Source organism: Calidris pugnax, unplaced genomic scaffold, assembly GCF_001431845.1.
Source record: "Calidris pugnax isolate Ruff unplaced genomic scaffold, ASM143184v1 scaffold246, whole genome shotgun sequence".
Taxonomy (NCBI): Eukaryota; Metazoa; Chordata; class Aves; order Charadriiformes; family Scolopacidae; genus Calidris; species Calidris pugnax.
Window position 1 is genome coordinate 370,055 of NW_015090989.1, and position 27,831 is coordinate 397,885.

Below are 27,831 nucleotides of genomic sequence, written 5' to 3' on the forward strand. Positions count from 1 at the left end.
AGCAGTTTCAAGTGCCCTAAATTCTGGGTGAGCAACTAGAGATGCATTATAATAAAACATCTTTCACAGAGAGTGTGTCTTTAAAATGATGACTTTTTGTAAGGGAAGTAGTCGGCTGTGTTAAGATGGCAATTTTACACCTGAAGTTGAAAAACGGATTAACAAAAGAAAAGTCAAACTACTAAGACAGAACTGGTGTTAAAGCTTACCAAGATCCCTGTAGAGGTCCAACAAACTCTCCAAATAGAGCACAATGCAATACTGTGACTTTCAATGACTTTTAAATCACAACCCCAGGAGAGGTATGACTATGATCTTTTACAGAATAAACAGATTTGGGGAGGTAAACACTACTTTTGGATTTCCAACTCAGATCATATCTGGTCTGACTTTTCATGACAGTCAAGTACCTACATGTCCAACCCCATCAGCTCACATACTGCTGCAGACACTCTACGCATTAGAGAACAGGAGGGTTTATTGAGAAACCTAAAATTCTTATTCCGTTTTGAAAATTATGTCTGCTAAACTCACCTAATAATCCAGTGACAAATTCAGAAGCAGAATCAAAATTTCATTACATTCTTTTCCATGTATTAAGTGATAATAAAATGATTATTAGAGAAGAGAGAGCCAGTTAACAGATCTGCAGTCTATATTTAGACACTGATTCTTCCATTTCATCAGAGAATATATTAAATGTCACATTCTGTTGCACAGCCAATTAGAGAGGTAAGCACAACAAAAAAGGGTTTTCCTGCTGGTTTTGTTACCAGCACAGCATGGGATCAAAAAAAGAGACAGGGCTACCCTGCCAGGAAAATAAGTGAGAGGAAGACTGTAATAGTGTTGGCTTAACCAGATAAAAGTTAAGATGAAATGCAGATATAAACCAGTTAATTTTAAAACATGTGTAACCTCAATTGAAATTCTCAAGAGTAAATAATTTGATCTCATATTTAAGTAAAAGAGACCTACAGAAGGAAGCAAGCTATGGATTTTGCCTGCCAGAATAATATGCTAAAATGAGGCTTAAGTTAAAAAACCATATAATTCTGAACCAAGTGTTTGACAAAATAAAATTTTAAAAACAAGACAATTCTGAAAAAGATGAAAAGATAATGTATAAACAAGTCTTCTTTGGCCCTCAACCTTTTTAAATGACATAACAACTATTTTAATCTAATGTCCTGTATAGGTGATACTGTAACTATCACTTAGTATTAAAATATAACCACGCCATTTCAAATATATTTTTATATTAAAAACCACTATATAATTCTACACAGCAAATATTGTCATCATTAATCAAGATGAAATAAATATTTTACTAATCTTGAAAATAAAGCACACCAAAAGTCTCAAAAATTGAAGGTTTTAAACCACCAAGGGCGGGGGGGGAGGGGAAGGAGAAATTGTAAAAAAACAAGCAGAATGAATCCTCTAAGACATATTTTAATACAGATGTTCTTATAAAACTGCTTACTACAGATACTAGGCAAAATGTGTCCATTGTTTCTCCCTCTTTTTGTAATTTAAGCAAAGAGAAAGAATGTCAATATCCTCCCTATAATAAATTCGATTTTTTTTATTAGAAGAAGGAAGCAAAAGAGAATCTTATAATAGAGAGTCTTAAAATCAGTTTAGAACTGAACTGAATGGAAATCTAACACCAAAAAGTTTTTCACAGGCAAACCAAATCTTTTATATTGAGCAATGTTAAATCTAAAAGGCAGGTAATTACTTTTAAGCCGTATAATACCAAATTACTTTTATTGCTACCGAGTAGCTAAAGTTTAGCCTTTTTTTTTTCTTTGCACATATATTTCCATATTCTTGTGCGTGTTCAAAGATAAGTAACACTGATGCTGTTTTCTTGACACAACACTTGCGTTAATGAGCTGTTCTTTTCTTTAAGACAACTGAGGAGCTTTTCATAACCCAACAGCAGCAGGATATAAGCCTCTCAAAGTTATTAGAGAAGCAACGTAAGAAAAGCTATGACACAGGATATCTTTCTACGTGGCAACATGGAGCTTACTATGCAATTCCTTCTTTCTCATGAGGTTTATATTTCAACCATTGTCTTGCATACTCTTACAATGCAATCAGCACCAGCAATAGAAAGATAAAGAGATCTGCCTTAAATATCAGAGAAATTATTAAATGTTCTTTTTTTTTCCCTAATTATCTCAACATTTAATATAATAATTGTGTTCATGGGATAAAGAAGCTTAAGTAACAACTGCATGTATTGCAGCCTATCATCTCTCCTGAGTTCCTTGCTAAATGATTTAATGCAGAATAAAGATCACGAGGCTTTCAACTTGAAAAATCAGCATTTCTCATACCTTTTGTTTGATGATCATGTCGTTGATATCATCAAGGTCACCTACTATCACTCTCTGAGATTTTATCTCTCGATCCAGTCGAGAAAGCCAGTCAGTGAGTTCTGCCCATGCCTTATTGAAGTCAGCCAAGGCCGGAACCTCCAAAAGCACAGAAGATGGCATTTCTGGTTTGAAGGTGGTGGTTTCCTTGGTTACCCTGGTTTGTGTATCCACAGCAACAGTTTCACCAGAAGTTACTGAAAGAAAAAAATGCTAAAATTACTGAATAAATGAACTAGGATAAATGTTTATTTCAGTAACAGAATTTATGCAGTAGAAAAGGTAACACAGAAATAAGCTCATTCCCTGATGTTATGTCTACTGGAAATATGAAAGCTAAAACTAAAAGAATATATTAATTCATTTTTCTACAGTATTTCTATTATAGTGTATGCTTAGCATTCAGCATTCTCAGCATATTCAAATTTTATCCTTAAAAGGCATAAGAACACTGGCAAAGATCACAGTGTAATAAGAACCCATCACTCAAGGTCACTGAAGTAGAACTATACAGGAGTCACCTTCCAAAACCTAGTAGTGTGGTCGGCTCTGTCAAGGCTAGAGGAAGACTGAAAAAAGTTGGTTGCAATATCCAGGGTATCACAGCATGATCATGTGTCTAGAAGCAAGTTTCTTCCATGGTCTCCAGTCACTCTGTAGCTGTGAATTTGTCACACCAACAATCTTCTCACTGTTACTACCAGGTGTTTCCCATAGGCTCTGTGACCAATATGGGAATTTACACACAAGCCTGGCCAATTCTTGATTTTTTCTCCTCATAACTTGAAAATACTATGTGCTGTTATTTGGATATTTGTGGATTTTTTTCCTTCTATTTGGAGAAAATGGACAGATCTTCTCCCTTCTGTCCTACCTTTGCTCTGTTACCTGGGCTTTAAAGAATCTGTTCATTATTCATTGGTTGGGTTGAGGGATGACCCAATACTGAAGCACAGCATCTTTCTCTGCAGTCAAAAATGATGTGAGGTGCCACAGATAGCTATCATTGGACAGAGAGACATGTAACATTCATTAATTCAGGATTTCAAGACTGATTTTTACTTCTTGATTTTTGTTATTTACAAAAGGATGGCTATAAACTATTGGGCTACTTTTTCCCTCCATTTCATCGTGCAAAAGTAATTCATTATGCACAATATTATGGCAGATGAGGCTACATTGACTTCTATTTGGTCCATTTTTTCCTCAATTTTTTTTTAAAGTCCAGCCAAACAAGAAAAATACTAAATTAGGGAAAACAGAACAACACATGGCATTGCTTCACTGAGGTGCTAAAACACTAGAAAAGAGAGAGTCTAAATATCTACCCTTTAGAGTTGCTTCAGAATCTCTATGTGACTCAACTACCTAAACAACACCTTAGTTAAACCAGAAAAACAGAAAGAAAGGTGTATGGGGTGTGCCTTACATTTTCTAACATTGAACTGCAAAATATGGTTATTGAAAAAGTTTCTAAAGGATCAAAATACTTGTTTGCAGAGTAGAGAAAACCTTACAGGCTAGAGAAAACCTGTTTCCTGCACTTGGCCTGCAGGGTAGCTTGTCTTTAATGAAAAAAAACAAACAAACAAACAAAAAAAACCCACCCCAAAACAGCATTGCCCCACACACAGTAAGAGTTTTTTTTTTTGCTTTCTAGCACTTCTGAAAGTCTGTTGGCTTTCTCCATTTGCATTCATGCCATTTCAGCAAAGTCTGTCTGAAGTCTGAAAACTCAAGTAGCAGGTGAGGGTTCAACAGTTTGGCCATAAAACCACTTGAAACATTAAAACAATCAGTAACATTAACTGATATTGCCAAGGAATTTAGCAGCTATTTTTCACTAATAGGAAAGGTTTTGAGTAATTTCACCAGGGAATCAGTGACCCTCTTCAGCACTGCAGAAAGAGAAAAAGCTGTGTACAAGCATCTAAATAACTGTCACTGCAAAAGCACCATAGGATGCTGTCAGCATTAGAAATACTGTATGATTATGAATCATTTACCAAATCAACATATACATTATTTACCTAGCCTGAATAAATGGAATATTATATCAGAAGTGACTCCTGCAAATGATGATTTTTAATGACATATGCTGCAATTAAATACATTTATCCACCCATCCTTATCATTACGTGCAATGTAATCCCTGTACTTTTCCTTTCTCTACTTTAAAACCACATACCTGTGGATAACCAGGAAGTAACTTAATTATTCTAAAAGACTGTTCTAATACAGCATTTTGTAATTAAAATCACACAAATGGATGAGAAAAGAGATATATCTTTTTCTAACATGGAAAGAGGTCTGCAAGGGTTTTTTTGTAACATCACATTGTTTGCTATAACAGAGTATCTTGTACAGTTAAAGATTAGCAGTTTTTAATATCAAAAGCAAACCAGATAACTCTAAAGTATCTCTATCCTTCACCTTTTTATTTTACTTTTTATATTTTTACACACAGATGTGAATAATTAATAATAATAATAGTACTCATCAAGTTTACTTTCATCTCTGTTGAAATTACTCCAGATATTGCCTGCCCCATTTTATTTCTTTCTAAATTATGCAAATGAAGCAGAGATTAGCTCTACTCTGTAATGGTGAAGCCACACCTGGAGTACTGTGTTCATTTCTGGGGTTCTCAGTACAAGACAGCTATAGAGCTACTGGAGAGGGGCCAGTGAAGGGCCACAAAGATGATTAAGGGACTGAAGCAGCCCTCAGAGGAGGAAAGCCTGAGAGGACAGGGACTGTTTAGCCAAGAAAAAACAAGACTCAGGGGGGATCTCATTAACGTGTATCAATACCTGAAGGGAGGGCACAAAGATGATGGAGTCAAGCTCTTTCCAGTGGTACTCTGTGACAAGACAAGAGGCAATGGGCACAAACCAAAACACAGGAAGTTCCCTCCAAATATCAGGAAACGCTTTTTGACTGTGAGATTAACTGAGCCCTAGCACAGGTTGCCCAAAGAGGTTGTGGAGTCTCCTTCCTTGGAGATTCTAAAAACCTGCCTGGACATGACCCTGGGCAGCCTCCTCTAGCCCTCCTCTGCCTGAGCAGGGGGGGTTGGACTATATGATCTCTGGAGGTCCCGTCCAACCTCAACCACTAACTATGTGATGCTGTGATTAGTCATCCCACGAAATGACTCCTGATGTAGGAGAGTTTTTAACCATCCTTTTCAGTTCTTATATGCCACTTTGCCCACAGCTGTTAGTCCAAGATAATACGGAGAGCATTCAGTGATCAGAAAGCAATGCACTGAACTTATCATTCACTAATGGACACAATTGGCTGAGGTTGTGGCCTTTAGGAGAAGACTCAGCTCTTCAGGTAATACCTAAAGCAACAAGTTTTAACTCACAGTTCAAAGTCTGAATATTTGGATTCATGCCCCCTTCATCCAGCCCTCACTCTCTGTTTTGGAGGAGATGGGAAACAGGTGTTTAAATAGTAGATGTGCTTAACACCCCAAAGTTTCCTCCTGTGCTGGCTAGAGAGCAGCACAATGCTATTAGGTGCCATGCCTTCACACTTTGACAGTAGCAGCCATCATCTCTCCCATCCCTTTCCTGAAAGTAGAAATACACCATAGCTTTCCTTTGGCTGTCAGCAGGTGAAAGAGTGAGTTTAGCAACTATCGCTGCAGGGAGGAGAAAAGGGGAGGAAACATCAACTTCTTCCACAGAGTGGCAGATCATGAATAGCTCCAAAAATGGATATGGCCCACACAGTTCCCAAATTTGGGACATCAAATAAAGGTAAAATTTAAAACAAAGCCACATCAAGCAAGAATAGTAAGGAAGGAGTGAACACTGTATTGAGATCTGAAAGACGATAAGGAGGGAAACTACAAAATGTTTTCATAAGGGAAATGAAACTTACAACAGAGTTACTTTTCATATATATACAAACAAGGACTATTTTATTTGTAGATTCACTTGCTAACATGCATTGCAGCTAGAAAAGAATGTCAACATTAAAAAAACCCACGTAGTTACTTAGTTTAACTTAGTTGGCACTTCAAGCTTATAGACATCAGTGGTCTGAAATAAGTCCCAGAAAAATCACTGAGAATACAAAATATTAGTCATCACTTTCTCTGTCTTTATTGCTCTCTCCAGAAAGTATGGTGAATTCAGAAAGGGTCACGGAATATTCATTAATATCCCCAGAATTATACCCAGTGTTTTTCTGCCAATATAGTAATTTCAGTTTAATGGGAATGCCTTGGTTATATTCTTTTAATATTTATATTCAGAAGCCTATTTTATTTTTCGCCTTTGTTCAGCAAGGGGAGAAAATGGCAGAGAAGTCTTTCAGCATGTCAGTCCCTGATGAACGTCGTTTAATTTCCTGAAGAACAAACAAATGAGCAACCAACTAGAAATAAATTATGAAAACAAAATATACCATAGTTTTCTATAGATTTCAAAATGTTTTGGTTTAATGATGTCCTTTACAGCTTTCTGTGTTTGATGTGTTTTTATGTCTTCCTCTCTCTGAGCTGGATATTAAAAATCTGTCTGACATCTAGAGAAAATTATATACCAAAGACATAAATTCACAGAATTGTCTACATTTTGTCTATGTCTCACCCATGGATAGGGATTCAACTCCACAGATCAGTCACAATTTCCTGTAACAATTCAAAAATGTCATCTCAATTCACCTTCTCCTCACATGAATTCCCTAATACTGTGAGTCAAAGTGATTCAGAGCAAGGTTCACTATTGACAGTGAGGTATTACATGTCATGGTCAAGACACATGCAATTACTGAAAAATATAGAGAAGTATTTCATTCCAGAACTTTACCAAGGAAGTTAAGTATGAAAAGTATGCTTAAGTGTTGTCTTCCAGTCTTTACCAAGGCATGGAAACTCAAGGTCCACTTCCATCTGGCCTAAAGTTCATGTAAAGGCTTTGTATTTCCTCTGTGACTTCAGAGATTCTTTGACAACAGGAGAACAGTTGCTTAGTTTGGCATTCACATAGGTTAACAGATGTTGTCTTATCTCAGAGGAAATTTCTTTTCTCATCAGTATTTCAGGTAAGCAGAAGAACACTTTCTAAAATGGAACTCTACAAACTCTCCATAAGTAGAGTTGGTATGTCTGAGAATAATAGGAATGGAATTGAAATTCAAGTATTAAATGCAGAAATAAAAAAAGCAGAATTAATCCACTGCAGGAAAGTACTTCCCCCCCCCCACTTCTTTTATTCTGCTTATTTGAGTGCTGTGTTTCAAGAGATGATCAAACTGACAACTCAGTACAAATTGAACTCCTTAATTAGGTACTGAACAGGAACAGAATAGACAGGAAGAATGACTACACTTTGAAAAGCTTCAAACCCCTTCCAACACCTCCTTTCAAGTCAAAGTCCTTAAGCACAACTGGCTCAGTTCACAGGAATGTTCTTAACCATCCCTCTGAATATTTTAAGTAGTGTTGAAGTTTTAATTATGTACGGTAACTGTATCTACTAGGTCAAAGCTTTTTGACAAAGAAGAAATAACATAGTAACTGGATGCAGATTTCAATTCAATTTGCATGTCTAGCCTGCAGATTTAGTTCCATGGTTAGCAGTACCAATTAAGGCTCATGGCAGCCTTAAATCCTTCATACAATGAGTAACAGTAACATGCACTCACTAGACTTCTGTTTTAGTCAAGGAAATGCAGATGAGTTTTACTCTAAGGACGATAGAGAAAGAATACCTGTACTCTGTAGCATATGCCCAGACAACATCATTGGATGAATTCGTAAAACAAGCAACATTGCCTTCCCTAGCGATAGACCAAATGAGCATTCCCTCTGTAGGCAAGCCAGCAGTTCCCTGATTTGCCTGGCACACCAGCCAGGTTTTGCTGATTTCCAGGGGAAGCCTCAGTGTTATCTTAACAACATTTCAGCCTTATGAACTGGATTGGGAACAAGTAGACTTCAGAATAGCACAGACATGAAGATCTATCGCCTACTAAAACGTATGTTTTCCTTTGATTTTTTTTTTCCTTATGTCGTGTCAGTGCAGCCGATTTCTTCAGGGTTTGAGCATCCATGCTTGTATTCTTAAACTTCAAGCAGGCTTCCCTCAGAGAGATCTGGGAAGACAGTTCTGAGACTGATTTATTCCTTAGTCTTGTCCCAGTGATAAATGAATAGTCTCATCTCTCTCTGTCCTTGTAAGTTAAGAGTACATTAAGTTCTCCCATACAGTACAGTCCTGCCATGCAAGGTGCTTCACTGCCAACAAGTTTTTGCAGAGGGGGCTACAGCTACCTGCCAGGTGTTGTGGCTCACAAAGGAGTTCTGAAAGAAACATAGTAGAATAAAAGTGGGCAACACAGCTCTGATTAACTAAAACAAATGACATCAATTTGTTACAGAGAACTCAAAACTCAACTTTGAAATTTGAAACAAGAATGGGGGTTTTTCTGGTGATCTGAACTCAGAATAAAGTCTTTAAGTTGATCAAAAAATTATTGCCAACAAAATTCCACCCACAGCTCTAAATGTGGAAAATATATATCCTTAGAGCATTGTACCTCTAAGCTAACATTTTCTTAATATTTTAATCAGCTTCTAGAGAAAAAAAAAAAAAAAAAAAAAAAAAAAAATGGTTCAAAGTGAGTCTTTTCCTATTTGAATAAAACACCAATGTCAGATTGACCAACATCTAATTGTCTTAGCTGTGAATGTTTAGGAAAAACAATTCCTAGAAAAAATGACTTAGTAACTGTATCCTTGATATTTCATAGATAGTAATTCTTATAGAGTATAAATGGGTAACAATTAGCACTTGATTTCATGAACACTTTGGGAACATTCATATTATGTGCTATTGTCATCAGTTTAAAAACCAAGTTAATGCCTAAACTTCCTTTATATTCAAGAAGCTCTTAATGATTCCTAACAACTCATTATAGATTATATATAATTTAGATTAAGACAGGTTAAAAAACCTTGATATTTTACAGGATTATTACTTACAGTTTATATCTAAAATAAACTGTGCAGTGGGACGAAGAGATGGACCAAAACTAAAGATCCCATAATTCTCAGAGATTCAAAAGGAAGTAGAAAATCAAGGTTAAAAACTGTTAGGAGAAAAAAAAGATTTACATGTGAATGTGTTCAGCTATATTTGAAAAATAACCATAAAAGTTATGTTTTCTAGTATGTTACTAGCATTAGAGTAATAAATAGCATCATAACTTAAAATTTACAGTAGGACTTTAAATGTTAGCTTTCTCAGGCTTATGTTTCTCTGTCATAGGAGAGATCTGGTAGAATTTTCTGTCTTCCTTTTCATATGTAGAAGCATGACTAAGATGTTTATTGTACAATGGATTTTTCCAAATTTCTCCAAACACAACAGAAAGATGTTTAGATATGCCTTTCACACAGTGTAAAGAAAAGCTCTTGCTTTCCCAAACACTGTATTGCAATGGCAATAAGAACATATGTCACTGTCTGTCAGAAAAAATAGGTAGACTCTACCAAACAGTTAAGAATTTCAGTGATATAAATCATATAGGTAGGACTGTGTGCATCATAATGTAAATAACATTGAGGTGAAGTTAGCTTAGTGCTGCATAGCAAAAAGTTAAGACTATGACCTTTTGTTGAGAAGAGCTTCTGCAAATACTTTCTCTGTATAAAAGATACTTTAAAAGTGGAATCTTAATGATTTGTTTGACAAGAATACTGCCATCATAGGAGGCACTTCAAGAAAATCTCCATGTACAGAAGTTACGAGTTTTAAAAACTTACCCTGGAAAAGGGTGGAAAAGAATCAGGTTGGAAAATACTTCAGCAAACTAGACGTTCATAAATCCATGGGCTCTGATGGCCTATGAGTACTTGGGGGGCTGGTGGATATCATTGCAAGGCCATTTCTATAAATTTTAATGGATTGTGGTGACTGGTAGAAGTGCCTGAAGACTGGAGGAAAGGAAATGTCACTTTTGTCTTCAAGAAGGACAGTACGGAACCACAAGCCAACCAGTCTCACCTTGAACCCTGGGAAAGTGATGGAGTATCTAATCCTGGGAAAAAGGTGATCGGGAATAATCAGCATGGATTCATCAAGGGGAAGTTATGCTTGACCAGACTGGTCATCTTTTACAATGAAACAGATGGCTTGGCAGAAAACAGAAAAGTAAATATCATCTGCCTTGATATCAGCAAGGCTTTCTCACATAAGATTCTTGCATAAAAACTGAAGATATGTGGGCTGAATGAGCATACAGTGAGGTGGATTGAAAACTGGCTGAATCAGTAGGCTCACAGGGCAGTGATCAATCTAGTTGGAGGCCAGTAGCTAGTGATGTTCCTCAGGGGTTAACACGGTGTCCTATCCCATTTAACATCTTCTCTAAGATCTGGATGATGGTACAGAGTACACCCTCAGCAAGTTTGCAGATGACATAAAGCTGGGAGGAGTGGCTGCATTTGGATAAATGTTGCCAATAGGTGGAGAGAGGCCCCTCTACTCAGCACCTGGAGTACTGTGTTCATTTCTGGGGTTCTCAGTACAAGACAGCTATAGAGCTACTGGAGAGGGGCCAGTGAAGGGCCACAAAGATGATTAAGGGACTGAAGCAGCCCTCAGAGGAGGAAAGCCTGAGAGGACAGGGACTGTTTAGCCAAGAAAAAACAAGACTCAGGGGGGATCTCATTAACGTGTATCAATACCTGAAGGGAGGGCACAAAGATGATGGAGTCAAGCTCTTTCCAGTGGTACTCTGTGACAAGACAAGAGGCAATGGGCACAAACCAAAACACAGGAAGTTCCCTCCAAATATCAGGAAACGCTTTTTGACTGTGAGATTAACTGAGCCCTAGCACAGGTTGCCCAAAGAGGTTGTGGAGTCTCCTTCCTTGGAGATTCTAAAAACCTGCCTGGACATGACCCTGGGCAGCCTCCTCTAGCCCTCCTCTGCCTGAGCAGGGGGGGTTGGACTATATGATCTCTGGAGGTCCCTTCCAACCACAACTATTCTGCATCCTGTAAAGCTATATTGTCAGTTCCAAACACTCTCTAAAAGCCAAATTGGAAATAATGTGAGGAAAGAGAACGCTTTAGGAATGAAGCACCTATGACTGCAGACAATACACAGAACTTATCCTGACATAGTACATGTAAACATTCAACTGACTGCTCTACATGTGGTGGAAAAAGCTTTAAGTCTGCAGTACCCTATCCTAGTTAGACTATACTCAAGGTCCTACAAAACCTGTGTCACTAGTCCAGTGTCCTTTTGTAATATAGCATGCTATGGTATTCCCTGTGAACCTTTCCTTAGGCAAAGTTCAACTTGATTGATGGGCCAGCCAAAAATTGAAAAGCAAATGTCTAGGGTATATAGATGGATCACTTTTAGTGAGTCTAAGTAAACTCTGTAACTCTCTAAGTCTAAGTAAACTCTGTAATTAAAAAAAGGTATCAGGGGAACCTTTCACATACTAGCCACATGGACGTTCTAAGTACAATTTATAGCAGAATTATTGATTACAATACCAAGATAAATTTAACTATCAACACATACTTTAAAACTTAGGTGAAAACAATATTCTGAAATTATAGTGTCACTACTGGATATTTATTAAAATATTGAGATAATGCTTTAAAAATAGTCCAGATGCAGGGGGGAAAAAAGCCTCAAAACAAACCACAAACCAAACAAAACCCAAACCCCAGTATATTCAATTTAATGGTTAATATTTAAAAATCTTCCTCTTCTATAAATAAACTTTCTTGTTTATCCAAACATGATTGTGTTTGTTACTCTTTTCTGTTCATTAGTTTAAAGATTAGGTGAACAAATATCTGAAATATTGCCCCCAATATTTCTGCTGTGGCAAAAATAATAATTTTTTGATACCACTAGTGTTTTTGTTATAAATGTAGAAGTGCTGAGATACTAGCACAATATAAACTTAAAGTATCTTAAGGTTAATATCTCCTATTTATTGTAACAAAAGCAAAAAATAATCGGAAATGTTTGTGTTTTTTCCCCCCTCTTCCCTAAAAATATTGACTAATTTCTGAATTGTTATATGAAGTGCCAGGAAATTCATAACTGAGAGAAGCAATTTCCTTTGGCTTGGCTCTCCTCTGTATCCTCTATTGTAATTTCAGATTTGAGTTTTGCCTTAGGCTCTCATGACGTTATGTTTTAAAATGCAAAGAAGAAAAACTTCTTGAAGTAGGGAATTCAGGGTGTTTCAATTAAAATATCTGAAAATTATTATTTTTTTATTATGGATGTGACTCAAATCCTCTTCTTTTAGTTTTAGCTTCTCATTTAGCGTAATCTTCCATGTGGAATACTTCACGTCTGGCCAGAGAGATTACAGAACCTCAGACTGCATATACTGGTTTGCATAAAATAAGGTGAAGATGGTGAAGACATACTGTATATTAAATTATTTTTATATTTATTGTGTGGATTGTCACATGGAAATTTTGGACAAAAGCTCTATTTTCTTCAGAAAGTAAATGCAAAGTTTTGACTAAATTGCTATAAACGTTCATTCATGATGGCCTGTTACAAGGACTTTAACCTCTGATAAAGAGTTTAACATTTGACAATGAAGAAAACAGTTGAGAGCATTCAATGTATATTAGTTTTCATGTTTCAGGATGAAACATGGATTTTTTTCTTAATCAATCATGAAATAAAGATTTCCCCTTTTTATAGACATAAACACTTTAACCTTTTCCATGAGAACTTTGAAAGGCAACCTTAAGAAGATGTTACATCAAGAGATTCAGTTTTTCAGGGAATAGAAAACAGAGATCCCTAATTAAGTTTTCCAATATCTAAAAACACACACAATCATTTCTGGGCAGACTGAAGTTTCAGTTCAGGAGTCAAACATTTTTTTTAAAGAACCTTTTTTTTTTCCTGTTGTTTTTAAATGCAGTATTATTTTACCCCTACAGAATGCATTTATTTTTTCCCCCAAAGGACAGGAGCCTTTTTTGAGTAAGCAGTTGTTGCAGTTGTTAGAAAAGGGTTTCATGAAAATGAATGTTTTGTACTACAGCCATCCTGGTGTTCCATCAAATTCTGTCACATACTTGCCTTATAAAAAACGTTGTGACAACATCTGTCACAAATGATGCAAGCACCTCTCAATATTTCTTTTGTCAGTAAAAGTAACAAGTTCCTTGATTTAGTATGCAGCTTTCAATTGGACGTCAATCTATATGACAACAATTTACATTTCCAGTGTACTGCTATTGGCATGTAACTGAATTTTGGCAGTTAGCTTTTTGATATAAGGAAAAACATATTGCCAGAGGCTCCAAGTTTTACAGTCTCATGAAAATCACCTCTTCTAATTTTGTAAGATCTACAAATTGATTTAACGGGCATAAATCGTTATCCTAGCCAAGGGGAACTCTGAAGAAAAAAGTGTAAGGAATCATACACAGATATAGAGTGATCAAGTAAGAATACCAAAGTGTCAGTCGAATTTTAGGTACCATCTAGTTAAAAAAAAAAAAAAACAAAAAAACAAAAAAACAAAAAAAACCCAAAAAAAACCAAACCCACAAACCAGGAACACCCCAAAGCAAACAAACAAAAAAACCCATCAAAACCCACACACACCCACCTCCCCTCCCCCAACAAAAAAATCAAAAAAAAACCCACAGAAGAGGTTTTCAGAAGCAGTGAAATAATCAGAGTTCAGTTATTAGCTAATTTAACAGCATTATAGTATTCATGCAAAAATTTCCAAGTCTACATTTATCTTAGAGAGAAAAGTTCTGCAGAATTAAAAACAGTTGTTCAAAGCTAGAGAAGGCAGTATCACCACTGCTACTTTGTTTTTGATGAAGTAATTCCTCAAATCACTGCAAGAACCTTCTGTTCTTTCATCAGAAATGTTGAAATATCTTGCCTCATACTCCTTTGTGAAACACTTGTCAAGCTTCCTCATGAAAACACATAATGCTCTACTTTTCAGGTCAAAATAACCTCTATTGCTCTTCCTGCTATTTTAGTTTGACCTTAGGAAAAATTGCCTTCAGGAACCTGTCATCTGACCACTGATCTATTGTTGAAGAAAATCTCAGTAATGCAAATCTCTACCTGCATATCTCCTTCACTATGTACCCTGCTACTCCACAGTGATAGAGGCAAAGACAGCAGTCTGATATTTCAGTCACAAGCTTCATATAAACAGCAAGGCGAAAGAATTTTCTAGCTGGAGTAAAAGAGAAGGTTTTCATTCACTGACTTTTCCTCATTTTAGCTCTCTATAGTTTAAGAAAGGAGTCTTTCTGTCATCGTCTCATGCCCTCTGACTAGAGCAGAAACAATTATGATCTTTGTTCCTCACTCTCCGTAGCCCCCATTCTGCTCGTGATCTGTGATGGCACTTGCTCACACTCTTTGGTTGGCTGTTTCTCTGTAGACTAGACCTAACGCTGTGGCAGTTCCAGTCACCACAGACACATTACGAAGGATGTCAAAGAGCCATTGCATTTCTCAGTAGGATATGACCAGGATGGCACTGAGCACTGCTCCTTTCAGAAGGAAAAGCCAGCTTGCTTTGCTCTTTTAAAAAGACAAGTCAACAAAGAACTGTGCACAGGTCAAGAGGACTGTGTGCAAAGACCTATCATTTTCTATTATTCTAGCAAATGAAAGAGATTTTCACATAATGTAGGTGCCAATATACCTAATTATTATATCAGAGGAAACCGAAAGGGGAGATTACCTCTATTTGCAAGCCCTTGCTATCTGGATAGTCAGATATTATAGTAATTCAGGTTACTGTAGCAAAAAAAAAAAAACAACCAAAAACAAAAAACCAAACAAACACCAAAAAAAAGGGAGAGACAGAGTGGGTTTAAAGCTTGGGAAAAAAAGATGTGTGATGAAAAGCTGAAAATCTGAGGTAGAAAAACTGAAAAAGAGCATAAACTACCATTTTATTACAGATAGTTTTTTCCTAGGAGCTATAATGAGAATCCCTTTTTCCACATCTTCCAGGATGAACTAATTAAAAATCTTCATTCTGTCTGTGTTTTAAAAATGATGAAATTGTGTTGCCACATTTCTTGAAAATTACATTGGATTCTGCAGTGTGTGCTGAATACAGTTTTATAGAAAAATAAACATTGATTTAATTCCTTCCTGAGCCATGTTACATGAGCCATGTAAAAAAGACCAACCACAACTATAACTTAGTTCTGTGCTCTCACCTGGTATAGGTTATCAATAATAGTCTGATGAATTCTACAGTATGCTGTCACTTACATTTCATGAGATTTAATCAAAATGAATCCAGTATAACCTGCTGCTACTAACTGTTGATCAAGAAATTAAATGAAAGAAAACAAGCTGCAAAGCCTGCTCCTCAGAAGAAAATACCAGATCATATTTTAAAATGAAATACGTGAATGCAGTCCTTTGAAAGACTGATGATAGCATTAATCTTATTTACATCATAAATCGTGACAGCTGCACTTTCAACATCTTGTTATAGCACAGAAAAAGTAGACTTAGATTCCATATTGTCTTTAATAACAGCAAAGCAGCCAACTGCTGTTTTCCATTTCTGATTTACATTTCATCATAGGTATGAGTATAATGAAAATTCTGAGTAGCAACCCAGAGTGAGTTTTATTTAATCATCTGAGCACTGAGAAATCAAAGTAAAAGTCCTTTGTAAACTGCACTGTCACACCTGTTTATTACAGATACTTTCAAAGCGTAACCTACCACAAGACCCCTGAAATAGGATGTTAAATATAAAGTTGTAACCTTCTTTCTTTTGATTTAAAGCAGGCTTTTGTGATTTTGGTATATTTTGTATGTGTTTTCCACCAGTCAGATAATCCAGAAACAAATCCTCACATGAAGACATGTTATAACAATCAAGATAGAAATTCTGTGAATCACAGAGATTTACGTTTATAAACTTGCTTATTATGTTTTTATTCACGCAGCTCTGAAGGCATAGTGTCAGCTTTTTATCTAGACTCTTTTCATTACTTCTCCCTGTTGGTGTTGCAGCACATGCTGTGAATGACCTCCAGAGATTCCTGAAGCTATATGCACAGAGAAAATTGAATCTGAAAGCTTTATTAGACAAGTTTGTCTTCAGCTTGTGTCTGATGTCAGCTGTATTGAAAAATAGAACTGCTTGTGAAACTGGGTCCTGACCTTGAAAAATCCCCAATCAAATGGTAACAGATTCAGTTTTGTGCCATATTGCTATTTGTTAGATGTGGCACATGTGTTAGAAGTGAAAAAGCTTCTTAATGAAAATCAGATGGAATAATCAGGCAACTTCCTTTCTGAACACAATGGGGAAACTAGATAGATGGCCATGCACACACAATAGGGCCAACTCAGGTTGGCATCTGTGAACCTCTTTACTACAATAAGCCTGTAAAGTACAACAACTCAAAACCAAGAAAATTAAAATTATTTATATAAACCATTATTTATTCCTTCATCCAAAAGCAACCAAAAGAAAAGGTAAAGTCAACAATTTACTCCTTTACTATTACACTTTATATGAGAGTGAGCAACCTTTGTTAGGCCAGTTGACTCAAGGAAGAGCCTACCCTTATTGCCCTTATTGCTCTCCACCGATTCAAGAATTCAAGATATTCTTTATGATACTTCCCTACTGCATTGTTCCCTGGTTGTTTTTTTTTCTCTCTTGCATTTTGTTTCAATAAAACTTTTCATAAACTCATTTATGAATAATATTAAAAATGGACATTTCCTTTAGATTCTACATGTGCAAGTATCAGAAATTATGCAATTCTGGACTTGGCTATTATTGGAAATAATATTTATCTCTATTACAACTCTCATGCTAGCAGTCTACTTTACTGGTGTCCTAAAACTAATGTTAACTAAAATGGACTACTGGCAGTAGCATTGCCTTCTAATTGTAGAACTACTTGTCACAACAGATACACGCTGTGGATTTTTAGCTGTTCGACTCTGTGGAGAATTGTTCTGCAAAATTAAATACCTACAACGTCCCCCCCACAAGCATTTTAATAGCTGATAGCACAGTTATTTTAACTGGTGAATGTTATGCGCAATATATTTTTAAATACCAAAACGTTTGCATTAGTATTGAAAACACTGTAGACATACACATTCCTAGATTGTTCAGTCTTCCCCAAGGAATTATTTACAGTATTCTTGGTCTCAATTATACTATGCCAGCTGCTATAAACAATATAGACACTCTAATATCTGATTTGCACATTTGTTTTTAACTTAGCCTCTGAATACACATATTGTTATCTTTTCAGGTGCACGTAATGAAGTGCACAAAGATTTTTAAGACTAGCATTTGGAAATTCTAAGAAACACAGTTCTGAACTACAGCATATGTGTTCACTCAAGCACTGTGCAAAATATATAAACAATGACTGCTTCAGAGCACATTAGCTATGAAATACTACAAAAAAGAAAATGATATCTATTGTGCATTTTTGCCCAAAGCTAGTTGTTGTCATTTTGTTTCTTACATTTTTGTCATTGTCACTTGAATATCTCTTAAAAACAAATGGCTTTTTTGTTTTGAATGAGACAGTGAGACATTACATGATGCAGCTCCAAAATCCATGGGAATGACTATATTTCAACAGTTATAGGTTCAAAGGTAAAGAATCCTTCATCCCTGTTGAATAATTATTAAACCAAATATCGTATCAGAGATTTCACAGGGCAGTCTTCATAAAGCAGAAAACTGCTGTGCCCAATCTGTACATCTCTATCTTAAAACTAATCAATATAGAGTAACAGATCACTTAACTATGCATCTAATATGAAAGTAAAAGAAAATTCCAGATGCATAAAATACAGACACTAGAACTACAGAAAGCACTTTCATCTTCTAAGGTCACTGGATTTTAGCTTTACACCTTAATTCATTTCATTAAGGTATGTATTTTCACATACATGCTTTTGTTTGGTGCAATTTTCCTCAAAACCATACAGTCTCAGGAACTGAATATTTTTAGTAGCACCAGTACAAGTTTCTTATGTTATACCACATCCCAAGCAACACATATGAATTTCAGCTGTACTAAGACATAGTGGTTCATATACTCAGTAACATTAGTGATTTATAACTGTTTTGTAAGATCTCATAAGCCTAGAATAAAGCAGTATTCCTAGCCCAGCTGGGGACTTGTTTCATGGAGAAATAAGAGGCCAACTAACCTTTCCCAAACAGAAGTAGACATACCTTAGGATGCACTCCTTCAACTAAAATATCAAAGTATAAACAAACGAAATTCTCTTGTCACCAGTTTCTCTGGATTCACAAATATAATTCTTTCAATTCCAACCTCAAAACTCAACATATTTTAAACTCTGGAGGTGATTGCTGTGAATGTTTTTCTACACCCCAGCTGAATATATGGGCTAATAAGTGATAAGATCTGTTTTGGTTAAACCAGTTGGTGGGTTACTGCAGCGCACAATCCTCACGTTACAACTTGCTTCTAATGGACGCAGTTTGATCCATCACTCCTTTCCCATTCTCCCTTATGCATTCTAAGTCCTGAAAAACCTTCTTTCCCTGTACGTGGAAGCCTGGTCTGTGGCTCCATACCTGCAGTCTCCAACTCCTACTCTCAAAGCAAATTATACTGAAAGCACAGAACAGCTTTGATTGTACGCATTCAAAGACAGACATTTAAAGCTGATGGCTGGTGTTAGGAGTTCTGCTGATACAATATTCTCCTTCTTCAAATTTTTTATATTAAATATGCAACAAGTAACGATACACATAAAGCCTTTCTGTCAAATGCATCTCTAACTCTGCTGCAATTTGGGAAACAAAAACTTTTTTTTTTTTTTCATCTTTTTTTAGACCTGCTACAAACAATCCTCCAAAATAAGACTGATAACTCGTGAAGTTTAAAGGGACAAATTCTATCATAAGTTATTTCACCATTGCAATGGACACACCTTCATTTCACAGGCATACATTTTTCTGTTTCACTTGAGTAGCCATTTCATACAAAAAGACAAAAACTTGCATAAAATTTCAGGGGGAAAATGAAACTGTACATAAAGTACTGTTCACTTAATAAGAAAACTACAAGAGCACCAATACAATGTACTGCTCACAGTTTTGTTAGCTATACATGTAAAATGTAATATTAGTTCACAAAGTATTTTGAGCTGTACTCATTCACAACTACATTTAAAGTTTCACTAACTTCAAGTACAGCATAACTGAAAATAAATACATAAGCTTTTTTAAGAAACTATACTTCAAAGTACAGTCTTAAGTGAAAGTAACAAAGTTTCCCTTAACATCTTACTTGAATGAAGGTAAATAATGGAAAATATCTTCCTGAGGAACAAAGTCAGGAATGCCTCCTACCCCACAATGTATTCACATGGGTCTACAAAGCACTATGTAACTTTACCTAAAACTTATTAAGTAGATACAGTGGTAGCACTTTAGTACAAAAGAAGTCATATGAATCCTAACAACACTATTAAAATCTGTCCCTCCTGTAAAAGTATGTTCCAAAACTGCATTTCTCTCTCCTTAAAATGTTTTCAAACTGCTGGCTAAGCAATGCATCAAGGTATTTGGATAGAGACATTCACAGAATTTCATGTTATCATGTCAAATACAGATAACAAGTGTGATTTCCTTCCTGAATTATCTTGTCTTGGAAGTCAATCTTTGCTAAGGTTTTAGACGTACCCTTCAGCTAAGCACATTTTCTGAGCTGGAAAAGTAGTTCTTGCTCATTTTGCCCGAGGGCACACTGGACTGGAAGGATATTAAGGACTTTTTTTTAGTGCTTCTCTTGCTGAAGAAACCATAATACACAGACCTAGAAATAATTATAAACAGGGTCCTTTACCTCTGTCACAGCCACCAGATGGTATATTTCCCTAAGACCCTCTGGCTGAGATCTTGTAGCCTGACTGGACCAAATGATACCTGACAGTGCAGTAGAGGTTAGACACTTACATCTTCATTACCTGGCCTCAAACACAGACATCAACATTATTAAATTCTGGTGCCCACAAAAGTCCCTATAGAATCAGGAAGTGAATAATTATCAACAGGAGACACTGCCCTTGCTTCATAACTAAACACAAAAATACTTTAGTAGCATGTACCACTTTCTGTCTTCGCAGAAACCTGCTGCCTCAGCCTGGAGAAAGCTCAGGGGGATCACATCCATGTGTATAAATATCTGATTGGTGGAGTAAAGAAGACAGAGCCACAGAGCCAGACTCTTTTCAGTTACGCCCAGTGACAGGACGAGAGACACCATGCAAAAACTGAAATACCAGAAATCCTCAAATCCTCTTTAAATACGAGAATTTTTTTATTTTTTTTTTTCCTGTGTGGGAGTGGTTCAACACTGGAATAAGTTGCCTGGAGGTTGTGGAGTCTTCATCCTTGAAGATATTCAAAACCTGACTGGATATGATCCTGAGCAATGTATGTTAATTGACTGTGCTGTGAACAAGAGGAATAGATGCCTCCCCAGATCCCTTCTGAACTCCACAATTCTGTGGTGATACATCTATAACGATAGATTGCAGTAAACCGACTCAAATAAAGAAAAATTATGAATTAGTGCTACAAGCACAGGTTTAAATTTTAAGTGCTCTTGGCAAAAGAAAGGAAATCAATCTTATTTCCTGCTTAATCCTTTACAGAACACCAGCCCTTTCATTTTCTGCGTGTATAATTCCATCTGCTGAGTCTCAGAAATGTTAATAGTCAGAGCCTACATGTTGAATTAAGGTAAATGAGCAATTTTGCAATTCTTCATGTAAATATAGTAAACTACTGCACTACTACTCTGTCTTCTCTCTCGTTCCATTATTACCATTTCCAAACACACAACTCACCAGCACTCCCTCCCTCTGGAATCTGACATAACCTGCTGATGTACAAAACTGACACAGCAAGTTTAGTGACACAGCACAGTAAAAAATTATTATGCATCTCCTTCAGTTCCCTCATGTCATTATATGAATTTCTATATCATGCCTTAGAAAAAAAAACTGTAAAGCAAGGATACTGCTGTAGTACAAGTTTGTGGTTTTTTTGTTAAAAAAAAAAAAACAACAAAACAAACAAAACTAGTGGTATATTAGAAAATGTGCTAATGCTTTTTAGAAAATGGAAATGTTTGCCACCGGAACCACAGCAGTTCTAAACAACTAAAACTAAATGATGGTCCCTCCTTAGTAAGATTCAACACATCATAAGATCTGCTTTGCTTGAATTGGTAAATGCTATTTTGGCAGAAGTTGGACTGTCTTCAGGTACCGAATATTCTGGATTCTGTCTATATGGTGTAATTATTTACCTCTCCGTAAACAGATTTTTCTGCTTTGCCGTCCTAGAAAGTGACTAGCAGAAGGTAGAGAATTCTCCAATTTCAGCTTTTCTTGTGTGCTACCAATTAAAACTATGTTAAAAGTAAGAGGGATCAACCTCCTAAAAGTAATCAAATCCCAGGTAACTACTGCAGCTGTATCATAGCCAGAGTTACAGGCAATCTGATGGGGGGAAGACAAGGGAAGAATTTCTTTCTGCTCCCACATCTGATGAGCAGCTTTCCAAATTCTGCAGGTGAGTAACATTCTTCATCCAAGCAACCAAGATAGTTCACTATTAAGTAAAGAATCTTAGAGACTTTACAAACTCGGATTAAACCCAATACTTCCATTATGTATTTCTTTTCCACCCATGCTTAATCAGAACATTTCAAAAGAAAGCAGTGGGAAATAATATCCATTTATCAGGGAGATAAAAATGAGTTAGTAATCCTTGTGGGGAACCAGCAGGTGCAAAGAGATATGAGAAGAATCCAATATAAATATTGTCCAAATAATTAAAATTAAATGGAGATCAAGTCTCTTGTTACGGGTTCACAAACTAAGACAAACACAGATGTATATCACAGATTTAATGTTTAACTGCAGAGTTACTCTTACTGTGTTGTCATACAACTTTTTGTATCAATAGACAAGCTTTGTCTTGAAACTGTTTCAGTTCATTGCCCTATCATAAAAAGTAATTTCAGAATTTCCAGAATTTGATGAATTTATATCTGCTTTACCTACAACATTACTATCTTTTAATGTAAATAATTCTCCCTTCATACTATTTCCTCCATAAATATATGTAGAAAGTAGAAATCTCATCTTATCTCTTCATAGAAAAAAGAAACAAGACTTAAAAAAAGTAAAAATTTGAAAAGCATGCTGCAGTCTTTTCATGAAATCCATAATCTAATTTGTCTTCTGGGGTACATTACACAAAATAGAAAGGAAATGATAAAAACCTCCAGTTTACAAGCTAAAGCTGAAATCTCTAAGGATGCAGAGTAAATTTAGACAATCTCCAGCCATTTTAACTGTGTGATTTGTAATTAATTTCAAAAGATGTATATACTGAAACACTTACAGACACCTGAAGAGAGAACGCCAAATGCTCCTAAGGCTGGCTTTTCCTTTAGTTGCTGAATTAAGTGGTTTATTGCCTTCCAGTCAGCATTCAAGTCTTCCAATTTTTTCTGGAATAGCAAATAACAATATATTAAATTTATAATACAGAAATTAATGTAAAGAAGTGTAAGATAAATAAAGCTTTTTTTTTTCCCCTTCACCTGATGGACTTCCTGAATTAAAAACAAAACAAGACAAAACACCAAAAAAACCCCAAACCAACAGAAAGGTAGAAACAATAATTAATTTTCACAGGTGGAGGAAGAGAGAGGGATGAGTAAAATCCTTCCCAGTTGGGCTCCAAAGAGCTTCATGATGTTAGGGTCCTGAAAGCATCTTTCCTCCTCAAAGTTTGCCTGCTGAAGCCTGACCCTGACCACAGATTGACCTCCTGGACCAACCACAGACCATTCCCATCTCCCTGCCCAGCCACCTGGGGCTGTGATTGACTCTGGTTGCCCTCACCAGGCCTGATCCTAACCCCCAGCCAGGGGCAACCCCCCAGCCTGCCCTGCTTCTTGGCTCAGGGTGGGTGGCAGGAGGAACCTTGGTTGGTGAGACCCTGTCCTGCTGCTCAGTGGGGGGTCCCCAGCACTGCCAGCTCCCAGGGAACATTGGCCTGCCCTGCTCCCTGGTCAACAGGCCTGTACACCTTTTTAGCTAACACAAGGTGACTTTAACATACTGTAGAGAGGTGACTGTAGATGGCACTAAGATGCTCATTTTGTAAATTAAAATAGAGTGGTGAATTATGTGTTACAATATAACCTCTGCAATTTGTAATATCAAATGCAGAACACATTCTTCCACCTATTTAAAAAAAAAAAAGTAAGAAAAGTCTTAGGAGTCTTCGGGGAATCACAAACTTCAGTGTGCCTGCATGCAGTCCTGACTGGCAATGACTAAACTGCTACTTTTAAACAAAACCTAAGTGAAAGTCTGGAGTGTGAATTACATCCGTCCTCAGATAACCCTGAGAGGCATTTAAACTTGAAACTGTTGTTTCTTCCCCTCTTTCTTCCTTGCTTTAAGGACCGTAAAGAAGTCTGGAGCATTGCTAATTCTATGCTAGCTTCTCTAAACTCTTAAAATGAAGACCATATATTTTTTTAAAACTGCTCCCTGATTGTCTGCTACAAAAAACAGTAGAGCGTACCAATGCCACTCAGGAATGGTTTTAGTATTCTTGTGTCCAATACACAACTAGATATATAATCTAAATCACAATCCAGCCATGATGGAAATAGGATGCCTATTAAGAAAGGTACTTAAATTACCTAGAGTCTAAGATGACAGTGGTCAATATGAGAGGTATAGGGAACAATACTCATTAAATGCAGCATGTGCGCACACACCAACACTGAGGTAGCACGATTTTATATTCTGATGTATCAGGGGAGCATTGCTAGAATTTGCCTTAAGCTTTGCCATAAGTACTCTAAACTTGCACAGTTCTTTTATATCTGTCACCAATGGAGGCCAGAATATTACCTGATATAAACTCTGGACAGTTCTTTGTGGAAATGTTTTTTGTAGGGCAGGAGAGAGAGGGAATAAACCAACTTTTTATCTTTAAGAGCAGCTTAAAAACTGCATTAAAAATAATATCAGAAGTCAGGAATATCAGACATTCTCCTCGATAATAGACTATGAGGACTAGGCAAGAAAAAGCAATCAGGTACACATGATAAATGCAACTTGTCATATGACAATTCACAATCATGCATATGTTTTATTTCTGTGTGGATTACGGTTACACAGAAACACATACTTTGGATACATTTTATGGCAGATTTTAAAGGTTTTTTTGGTTTGGCTTTTTTTTTTTTTTTTCCCTGCTGTTGTATCCCAAGAATTTACCTTCCAGAGCTTAAAAGGCAAAAGACTGCTCCAATATCTATTAATTCAATAGTAGCAGGGAGTGCAAAGAGCCCTTAAAAACAAAAACTGGAGAGATTGCACTATCAAAGTTTGGCTTCATTTTACAGTATAGTCACAGTAACTCAGGAAGGAGATACAGATGTTATAAATATAATATTGCTCCTCACTATGAGTAGCTCCTCAATCATTCATGTGGATGTGAGCCAGGGATTTCTTTCCAGCAATGACAAAACATAAAACATGCTCACCACAGACATTAGAGAGGGTTGTCTGAGGCAACATCTATGCCACTAATAAGAGAGTAGCTAGTTCCAAACTCTTCTATCAATCAGAATTACAGTAAGATCCAGTCTTACATCTGCCATAAATTAGCATGCATGCATTAAAATGTTAACTTCTTTGAGCACAACAATTTTGCTGTAATTGCAACTCTAGAGCTTTGGTGACAAGTAGGAACATCAAAATATGTTGCATTGAGGAATGCTTTTATTGATTTATTGATTTTCTTTAAATGTCAGCACCAGCGCAATTTAAGTGAGGTTAACATTTATACATGAACTAATCTCATTGGCAGCACTAAAACTAGATAGAAGTACTTAGAGATAAATGATGTAGTCTTTTAAATGCAAGATTGAGGACAATGACAATCAGTTCCTCACTGCTTATTCTCCCACCCAACATGGGAACGAAGACATTGAGTGCTGTGGCAAGAGAATTACAGCTCTTCCACTGCCACAGAAATATCTGCCTGAATAAACTCTTCTGTTTAAGTGCTGTTAATCATGAGACTGGGGCTTACGTTCCTTCTATTGCCACTGTCACCAGCAGTAACCTCTCCCTCCCCCACCTGCAAAAGCTTTACGGAAACGCATTTCAAAGCATGAAATCCATTTTATAAAAGTGAATAGGTCTGATTATTAAAATGCTAGTGCTTAAAGGATCATGTCTCATCTTATTCTTGACTCTTGAATCAGCATATTACTAGGATTTCATTTGCCAACAAAAATATTTTTACAGTGCTGCATTGCAAAATTCCAATATCAGCACTTTTGGCACGCTTAGTGAAGGTGTGAAAATATACTTATTTCAGCGACATAACTATGAGATAAGATTAAGCATGTGTCAATATAAATCCATGTGATTTAATACAATCCAAACACTATAATGAGAATGTATTCTAAAGGTTGTACAGGTAAACAGCTAAATATTAGAAAACGCCAGAATAACATCAACTATGAACATCAATTCAGATACAATACACAGAATTGCACCAATATCTTTAATTCTGACACATACTACTTTCCAGTACAGGAGGGGCTTGCAGTGTAAATGAGTCTATAGGATTTCTACTTCATTTATTGAAAAGAATGGGAAGATTTGTGGTGAATTAAGGAAATCTGAGAGAAAAAATGAAAGCTTAGACAAAGGTCCCTCAGAGTACTAAACCATCTACAAAGTTATTAAGCAAGGCTATGCAAGTAATTAACACTTTTAAAGAGGCCATGTAATGTTACCTTTTTTTCTATACCACAAACTAAGCAAGGAGTACGACTGAAAGTATTGATTGCTGCTAGCAGTGTGAGTGCTATCCAGATCCTATACTGAATTAGGCAGGGCTCAATGTAGACAAAGGCCACGACAGCAGCTTTAATTAAAGAATTTTGTAAAATTAACTTTGCAACCTTCCTAAATATCTTCTCGAAAACACCTTAATCTGAGTACAAATTATTTCTGCTTCCATGAAATACCTTTGTGTGGAAAATGATTCTGGCATTTGCTGAAAAGTTTATATTGGAACATTTTTAGTAGCAGACAGTGTTGGAAGTTACTCACAAAGAACGATGACAAGACACCAACTCAGTATAAATGGGTGCAAACTTAAGGAAACCTGCATCATCAAGAAAGCAATTCAACAGTCCTGACAGTTGGACTAACATATATTCACTTTTATGACTTACTGTACAAGACAGACAGTGAACAACAAATTAACTTCACAGGTCATTCAATTAACCGAACTACAGAATGTAATTTTAAAAAGTAAAATGCAATTAAAGAGGGACTAGAAATTAAATACTACTACTCCACAAGTAGCTACTAATTTCCTCACAGACACATCTTATAATATCATTGTCAAAACTACAACTCAAGGAACATCATAATCTTTATTTAATATTACAAATATTAAAATAATATTTATTTATAATTATTATATACTAAATACGTAATATTTATTTATTTAAATAAATTTGGCAGAAATTGGCCATTTTCAATGTCTTTGATGTGAATACTTAAAAGAAACAGACACAGATATCCTTTTTTCTATGTCAGAAGTTTGGCCTCAAGAAATCGTTTCATATCAGTTATACTTCTATCAGTGATACACAAAACAAGTACCATTTCTTCTTGAAAATGCCAGCATTCATTCTGCAAATATGCAATTACAAAAATCAAGAAAGCCAAAACCTCTAGTTTTTTGTTGTTTCAAGTGCTTTGCTTGTTAAAACGTGGAGTAAGAACTCTTAAGACTGCAGCTGAAGTTATATGAAATGAGTAAATGAAATTATTGCAGAGTGATTTTTGGTCCATCATCCATTCAGAGTGTAGATGACATATGTCAGTTCCCAACAAGAAAAATGGCCAACAGAGTCAAAAGCTTTGTTTCTGTCTACCCTCATTAGCACGCTACTTTTAAGTCACCCTGAGTTCAGCTCTTTCAGCGTTTTATTACTAACTGATCATTAAAAAAAAAAAAAAAGCATAGATACTAAAGGGGAAAATAACTATTAAAGATTTCTGTTCAGGAAAGAATAAAAGAAACCAAATTATTCTTAAATAAGTATTAATTTCTAAAGTGGAGATAAGTGTATTCATATGCTCCTGTGAATGGAGATTTGCTGGTGAGATTTATAAGTAATTTAGAGGAAATTCTGGAGAAAAAATAGTACTCCAAGTATAGTGACTAAGTAGAGATGGAAAAAACCAAGAAATTCACTGTAGAGGTCACCTACAGACATCCTAAAATCTTTTCCTGTTAAATGAAGGT

At 36.1% G+C, this 27,831-nt stretch overlaps 1 protein-coding gene across 7 annotated transcripts in view; it reads right to left on the minus strand.

Annotated features, from left to right (window-relative positions):
• The window catches only part of DMD (dystrophin), a 1,195,780-nt gene that overhangs the window by 361,130 nt on the left and 806,819 nt on the right, over positions 1 to 27,831 (minus strand). For all 7 annotated transcript variants that reach the window (XM_014954058.1, XM_014954055.1, XM_014954053.1 and 4 more), the window contains 2 exons: positions 22,867 to 22,975; positions 2,352 to 2,587 (listed from right to left, as the gene is read on the minus strand). In XM_014954058.1, coding sequence (XP_014809544.1) covers positions 2,352 to 2,587; positions 22,867 to 22,975 — 345 coding nt within the window. The remainder of the gene's footprint in view (positions 1 to 2,351; positions 2,588 to 22,866; positions 22,976 to 27,831) is intronic.